Source organism: Marmota monax, unplaced genomic scaffold (genome assembly GCF_021218885.2).
Source record: "Marmota monax isolate L192 unplaced genomic scaffold, Marmota_monax_Labrador192_F-V1.1 WCK01_AAM20220418_F8-fsc00064, whole genome shotgun sequence".
Classification (NCBI taxonomy): Eukaryota; Metazoa; Chordata; class Mammalia; order Rodentia; family Sciuridae; genus Marmota; species Marmota monax.
The window spans coordinates 6,578,697-6,586,748 of record NW_026694542.1 but is presented as its reverse complement, the minus strand read 5'-3'; the positions used below and the strand labels follow the sequence as shown (position 1 = coordinate 6,586,748).

The 8,052-nt window shown below is 37.6% G+C and overlaps 1 protein-coding gene and 1 pseudogene across 8 annotated transcripts in view; both read right to left on the bottom strand.

Moving 5' to 3' along the window:
- The window catches only part of Spag9 (sperm associated antigen 9), a 134,094-nt gene that overhangs the window by 4,631 nt on the left and 121,411 nt on the right, over positions 1-8,052 (bottom strand). For all 8 annotated transcript variants that reach the window (XM_046420624.2, XM_046420625.2, XM_046420626.2 and 5 more), the window contains one exon: positions 4,925-5,074. In XM_046420624.2, coding sequence (XP_046276580.1) covers positions 4,925-5,074 — 150 coding nt within the window. The remainder of the gene's footprint in view (positions 1-4,924; positions 5,075-8,052) is intronic.
- Positions 8-4,912, bottom strand: LOC124076585 (anaphase-promoting complex subunit 10-like; annotated as a pseudogene).

Here is an 8,052-nt window from a genome sequence, read left to right as displayed (position 1 = left end):
TAGTGGATGATAAGTTAGATTAACATGGGAAATATAGAACTATTTGAATTACATAATGCTCATGGTTAGCCTATGCATAGATGCACAAAACTTGTCTGACTTCCATTGCAGAAAAACAGTAAAAGAAATACCATAAGTCAGAATCTTCACCCACTCATGCAAGTCATTACAGAGCTTTGAAAAGGTTTATTCGTTTTCCCCTATACTTACAAAAACGAGTTCACCATAGTATGTTGGTAAGACATTGCAATACATCTGCACACTGATGTTAACAGAAAAGGGAAGCTAAGACAACAAAGCTGTCCAAATCTGTGTTCATCCAAAATGGACAGCTGGGGCTGGAGATACAGTTCACTAGAAGAGTGTTTGCCCTAAGTTTGATCCTCAGAAGGCTGAGCCAGCCTCAGCAAAAGTGATGTGCTAAGCAACTCAGTGAGACCCTGTTTCTAAATGAAATAAATACAAAATAGGGCTGGGGACGTGGCTCAGTGGTCAAGTGCCCCTGAGTTCAATCCCCAGTACCAATAACAAAATAAAAGAATTAAGATTAAATAATGCTATAAGTGTGCACAAAGAGACAGAGCACACAAACTAACTAAATCCCAAATCCAAACAGTTTATTAAATCAAGTGACAGAAGAAAAGTTCTTCAACGGAAGATAACCCATTAAAAGTCTCCCTGAAAGACAGCAAATTCATCACCTGCTAAACTAGGCTTTTCTTCCCATGATTTTCAGGTTTAGGACAGGTGATGAATTAACAGCATATGGTAAAGATTGAGAAACAAAAAAGGTTGGGGCAGTAGGGAGGCCACAGGTCCTCTGCAAGGTGGCTAAGTGAATGTGATGAATGAGGTAGTGGGCGCACTCACTCCTCTCCATGCTCACATCAGTTAACTTTTGTACAGAGCAGGGTTATTCTGACACAACCTAGTGACAACTTGTCTGGTGGGATGAATTCTTCAGCAAAATCCTAAAAATATGCATACCAAAGAACAAAGATATTCTACTGATGTTCTAAAATTTTCTAATGTGTCCACCTGAATTTCAGCTACACACAAAAAAATATAGAATAAAAAATAGAAATAGTGTAAGAGAAACAATCTTGATTATTTGCATCTTTCTTTGCAGGCCACTCCCTCCCTTATCCACCCCACTAATTTCTGCCCTTGTCCCACAAGAATGCCAAATCACAGAGATAAAATTCATTTTCTGAACTAAAAAATCAACATGGTTAGTATGTGAAAAAAAAAATTAGGCTTGGCTCTTAATAGCTGTTGAGACAAAAAGTTGTTGGTACTTGTTTTCTGAGTTGTTTTGAAGATTCTATTTTATCCTGTTTCCAACAGTCTCAATTCAAGTTACAACATTAAAAAAAATAAAGAACCGATGGAGATCTGTTTGTCATTGTTAAAATATTGCAGGAAATAAAAAAGGAAACAGAACAACAACAACAAAAAATTAATTTCATTTTTTTCAATATGACCCAAAATTTATTTATCGAAGTTAAAATACTTTGAAGTGTATACAAAATTGTAAAATAACTGATGCATTTTTCAATAAAGATATCCAACATAAAATGTAATAACAGAAGAAAACAAAGGATTCATCACTTTTGCTCCAATTTAAAGTCACCTTATTGATCGATACATCATGAAATCGATAGTTATACATCTAGGAAATTTACCAAAAGAGCTCTCTTCTACTGATGTGTATATTTTAATTTGTTTCATGTGGGTATCTCTCCCATTTTGGTGACTGGCTAGAACAGCAATCTGTATCATGAATGTTCGAGTTGGCTTCTTATGATTATCAGTTAAGGGAACATGAATCCAGCCATTTGGTTCTACCAATTCAAGTTGCTGAACTGGATGTTCACTAAATGAGGCTGGGACCCATCTGATTGCCAGTATGTTTCTAGACTGACATCTCGTAACTGATCCACTCCAAATCCCGGTTTGCAAGGTGAGAGTGACTAAACAGCTTGTGACCCAATTTCCCTTACTGTTCCAGTCCTTTCCAATTAATTGCTTAGGATCTGCACCAGGAGGTGTGTGTTTGGTCATTTTCTAAATATTACCTTCCAGACTTGGTTTGCCACAACTGAGGGTCTCAGGGATGGCGAGAGATCCACATCCCTCCCCACTCCACTTCTATGACAGCCTGGCTTCCCCAATGATGACTTAGAATGGGGGTCATAGCCCTTCCAATTTTTTTTTTGTATTTTATTTATTTTTTAGTATTTGGCGGACACAACATCTTTGTATGTGGTGCTGAGGATCGAACCCGGGCTGCACGCATGCCAGGCAAGCGCACTACCGCTTGAGCCACATCCCCAGCCCCAATTTTTTTTAATTCACTACAAAAATTAATTTATAAGCCAGGTGTGTGGCACAGCCTATAATCCCAGCATCTTCAGAGGATGAGACAGGAGGATTTCGAATTCAAAGCCAGCCTCAGCAACAGTGAGGCCCTAAGCAACTTAGTGAGACTCCGTCTCTAAATAAAATACAAAATAGAACTGGGGATGTGGCTCAGTGGTTGATGTCCCTAAGTTTAAATCCTGGCTCCCCCCAATCCCCCCAAATTTAATTTTATAACAGGGCACAGTGGTGCGTGCCTATAAACCCAGCAACTCAGGAGGCTGAGGCAGGGGGATTATGAGTTCAAAGCCAGCCTCAATAATTTATCGAGGCCCTAAGCAACTCAGTGAGATCCTCTCTCTAAACAAAATACCAAAAAGCGTTGAGGATGTGGCTCAGTGTCGAGTGCCCCTGAGTTCCAATACCCGGTAAAAACAAAACAACAACAACAAAAAAAACCATAATTAATTTATACTTAAAGACAAGTTTATTTTTCAGGCTGGATTACTAGAGATATTGCCAAATCTAGTTAAGCAATTTTTATGCTAGTCTCAGGAGCTACAATGGAAGGAATTTAGTGGAAATAGAAAAACTACAGAGATTTTACTAACATATTCTTTTTTTTTTTTTTTTTTTTTTTGGTACTGTGGATTGAACTCTGGGGAGCTTTTACCACTGAGCTACATCCCCAGTTCTCTTTAATTTTTATTTTAAAACAGTGTCTCACTGAATTACTTAGGGCCTTTGCTAAATTGCTGAATTGCTAAATTGCTTGCCTTGACTTGTGAGTCATCGGGATTACAGGGAGTGTGCCATCTTGTCAGGCTCTACCATATTCATCGTATGGTTCCAAGTGCCTGCTGTATTCCAAGAAAAATCTATAGAGATCATCCCAGCCAAGTGGAGTCCTTATCATTACTTTCTATAAAGAAATGCTGTACTATTAATTATTTAAAACATTTTGAAACTAATCCATTCCTGGCGATATTAACGGGATCAAATCAATTTCTAAGCATTACTTCTCCTTCCTTAAAATTATGTCTAGAAGCCTCTTGTATTAGATATTCTGTAAAATCTCTTGCATTAGATTTTACACTAGTTGCATATGGCACACTGTAATTTAAATGACCTTAAATTTTTACAGAATTCTTATCTAAAATAATAATCTATCACTGATCTATATTTTTATATTCTTTAAAAATCATTCAGTACTTTATGTTTGGAAGCTTTTCAAATCACTGAGATTTTTAGGTTAGTCTATTTATAGCTGGTAAATTCACATTGGCACGTTGCTTTACAGTTTACTAAGCACTACTCTTTTCCTCTGGATTTGCTGCCTCTGTTTGGAGTTCTGAGTGAATGGATCATTCTCTTTTGCCACATCCCACTAGGTAACAATTCTTCATCATGCTGCTTCTGTATTCCCACTGTCCCTACCTCACTCAGGTATTCATTTTTTTCTAACTTGCTTCCCTATCTTTTAAAAAAATTTTTTTTTAGTTGTAGATGGTCACAGTATCTTTACTCATCTTTATGTGATGCTGAGGATCGAACCCAGTACCCTTACACGTGCAAGGCAAGTGCTCTACCAATGAGCTAGCCCCAATGCTGCACTTCTCTTTAGTCTTGAACCTTCAATCCACCTTCCACACAGATCTAATCACATTGCACCTCTATTTAAAGGCCTCCAGCAATACTCCTTTTCTTGAAAGATAAAGTGAAAATCTGGTAAATAAAGGCCTCTCATAATCCAGTTCCTCCCTCACTTTTTAGACTAGAAATTCACACTTCTTTTCTACTCCATGTTCCTGTCATTTAAAAATGTTTTTTCTTCAGTTAAAATGGTTTTGCCTCTCTAAATTTTGGTCAAGACATTCTCTTACCTTGGAATGCCAATCCTCAGCCTTCCCCAGTCCATTCCCAACCTGATCCTTTAGACTAACACTATTCAGTGATGAGTCACTTCAAGCACCATTTCTTGACTTCCTTCTCTCCCCACCCATGGGAAGAACTGACTACTCTTTACCAGAGCATTTATAACATTTTAATACTGACATGTCCTCAGCCTGTATTGTTCTATAAGCTATTAGAGGGAGGCTTTATCTGACTTGTTTCCACATCTCAAAGTTAAGTCTGACATGGTAGATTATCAATTAATATACAAAAAGAAAACAACAGGTGAAATCACTTTTGATATGAGTGCTGCTTTATACAGTATTTTTATTTTCTTCATTTTGCAGGTGAGAAAACTGTAGTAGAATGATTTGCCCTGGGTCTTTAGATTCCAGGTCTTCACATGAAACTTAATGACCACTTCTTGCTATTTCTCATATTCCTTCGAACAAATACACTTTGGTATGAAAAGAAATGTGTGTGTATGTACATATACATACATACACAGAGGCAGAAAGAAGGCAAAAAAGAAATATACAATCCTTCTTCAAGCGAAGAATTTAAAGAGAATATCATAGAAATTATTATCAGAGTGGTTTCTATTTACTATGGCTGAAAGTCCACATTGCAGAACACTGTGGAAACTGAGCCCCCAGAACCAAAGACTTACCCATCCGGAAGTCAATGTAGCCCTCTCCTCCACTGATGACAAGCATAGACTTCAAGGGTGTCTGGCTGCTGGACTCCGGTGCAGATGGTCCTGCTTTATCACCTGTTAAATCTGTGCCACTACTGCCACTTTGTGGGCTAATGACTTGACCTATTTTACACAGGAGCAGAAGTACATATTACTTATATCACAGACGAGGACAGGGCATAGTATTTTATTCTTTCTCTCTGAATTTTTTCAGAGTTAAACAAACTGGCAAATACATGCTCAGTACAAAGTACTGGGGATGCTATAAAGTTCTGCATGATCAGAAAACAATGATTAGAAAGTCATAAGGTCTCAATCTGAAAATCTTTAAAAAAAATTTTTTTTTGTAGTTATAGATGCACAGAATGTCTTTATTTGTTTATTTTTATGTGGTATTGAGCATGGAACCCAGTGCCTCACACATGCTAGGCAAGCACTCTGCCAATGAGCCACAACCCCAGTCATTCAATCTTTCAATCTGAAGAGGAAATAGATCCAAAATCAGTGTAGGATATGTATGGCAAGGCGGGTCTTAGCTGCCTGTTTTCAAATTATTACAATCTCTACCTTCTGGTTTGAGGGACAGTAGAAAGGTCTCTCTCCTGAAAGGAAATGTTTGCATTTGTTTATGAGACAGAATAATCTTCAATTGAAGCCTTATTGATTTGCATATTTAAATTAATACTTAAATTTATTTCAAATCCATGGCCTTCCTTTCATAGTTAAGTATATCTTATTTTTAGTTTAGAGTATATAGATAAAATTGCTAATTGCTCCATTTGTTCTAAAGCTTTAGTTCTACAGTAAAACCCATGATCATGAAATGATAGATAAAAACCTTTAAATGTTATTCACACTGTGAATAAATGAATAGTCTCCAAGGCATCCCTTTTAGAAAGCTTTGACTATATACTTTTTTTCTTGCCAGAACCTGCTGTCTTTTGGTCAAACTACCCAGACCATGACTCCAGAAGCTAGCAGGACATTGTTATATGACATGATATACTCTAAATTAAAAAATTAATTTATCTTAAAAAAGTGTATAGGACAAGCCAGGCACAGTGGCACATGCTTGTAATTCCAGCAGCTCAAGAGGCTGAGATAGGAGGATCGCGAGTTCAAAGCCAGCCTCAGCAACAGCGAAGCGCCGAACAACTCAGTGAGACCCTGTCTCTAAATAAAATACAAAATAGGGCGGGATATGTGGCTCAGTGGTGGTCAAGTGCCCCGGAGTTCAATCCCCAATAACCCCCCCCCCCGCAAAAAAAAGAAAGTGGATAGGACAGTATGATGTATCCCTACAGGGCTTCATTAAGATCTGATTTAAGCATTTTCTAGAAGAAATCAAGCTTATTAGAAATAACTTATATTAGTAGACTAGTTAGTTCTGCTTCAGAAGCAAGGATATGAAGGTATGACAAGGATAAACACGATGGTTGGGGCTGTGGTTGTAGTGCCGCACATGTGAGGCACTAGGTTTGATCCTCATTACCACATAAAAAAATAAACAAAAACAAAACAATGGTATGATAAGGATAACCAAAATTCTTTAATCTTTAGGGCCAACTGGCTTCACATGTACATGTACACACACACACACACAAATGTTGCCAATTCTACTTTTAAATTTATACCCAATAGAAAAGTCTTATACATATGCATAAGAAGGACCATCATTTTTTTTAAATGTCTTTTTTTTTTTGGTACTTTTTTTTTTTTTTTGGATTGAACCCAGGGGGCACTTTGTCACTAACCTTTCTATTTTTTATTTTGAGACAGGGTCTCACTAAGTTGCTTAGGGTCTCTTGCTAAATTGCCGAGACCGATCTTGAACTTGTGATTCTCTTGCCTCAGCCTCCCAAGTTGCTGGGATTATAGAAGTGTGCCACAATGCCTGGAAGTATTTATTTACCTTTTAATGGTATTATGATTTTGGTTTGTATTTTTTTGGGGGTTGGGGGTACCAGGGATTGAACTCGGGACCACATGACCAATTTTGTATTTTATTTAGAGACAGTATCTCACTGAGTTGCTTAGCGCCTCGTTGTTGCTAAGGCTGGCTTTGAACTCACAATCCTCCTGTCTCAGCCTCCCCAGCTGCTGGAATTACAGGTGTGTGTCACCGCTCCCGGCAATGGTATTGTTTTTAATACTGAAAAAATGGGAACAGAAACGCAGCAGCTCATCAATTGGAGAATGAATAAAACCAAACACATTTATTTAGACATGCAAATATTATGATTAAGTAAATAAACTTGATTTTTATGCAAAAACATGGACTTTATATTTTCTAAATTTCTTTATATTTTCTAAAAAAGAGAAAATTCTGTTAGTTGCCTATACACGCATATACATTCTGTACATGCCTATGATCACAGCCACTTGGGAGGTTGAGGCAGGAGGATCCCAAGTCTGAGGCCAGACTGGACAACTCAGCAAAACTCTGTCTCAAAATAAAATTAAAAAGGCTGGGGATATATATATCTCAGTGGTAGTGCTTGTCTAGTATGTGCCAGGCCCCAGGTATCAAGTACCACAAAAACACAGAAAAATCTAAAACACCATTATCACAATGTTCATTCTAGGAATTTATCCTAAGAAAATGACTGAGGCTAGCTTTGAACTCATAAATGTACAAATGAGGTTTCAGGAGGTTCATTATCATGTGAAGAATAATTGAACAACTGGTTGGACTACCATATGCCAGCTCTTGTCTTATGTACATTTAATCATTTAGTCTTTGGAACATCCTTGGGACATGTGATCATTAATTTTATGCGTCATTTTGGCTAGATCAATGGGTCCAGATATCTGGTCAAATACCAGATATTGCTGTGACAGTATTTTAAAGATATGCTTAATGTTTAAAGTAAAGCCCTTCATTATGTAGGTGGTCTCACCTAATCAGTGAAAGACTTAAAAGAAAAATACTGAGGGCCCCTGACTGGTTTCAAATTTAGATGCAACATCAACTCCTCTCTGGGTCTCTAACCTGCTGGCCTGCCCTACGGATTTCAAATTTGCCAGCCACATGAGCCATTTCCTTAAAAACTCTCTCCACATACCCCCAACTCTCCACACATGTTGGTTTTCTTTCTCTG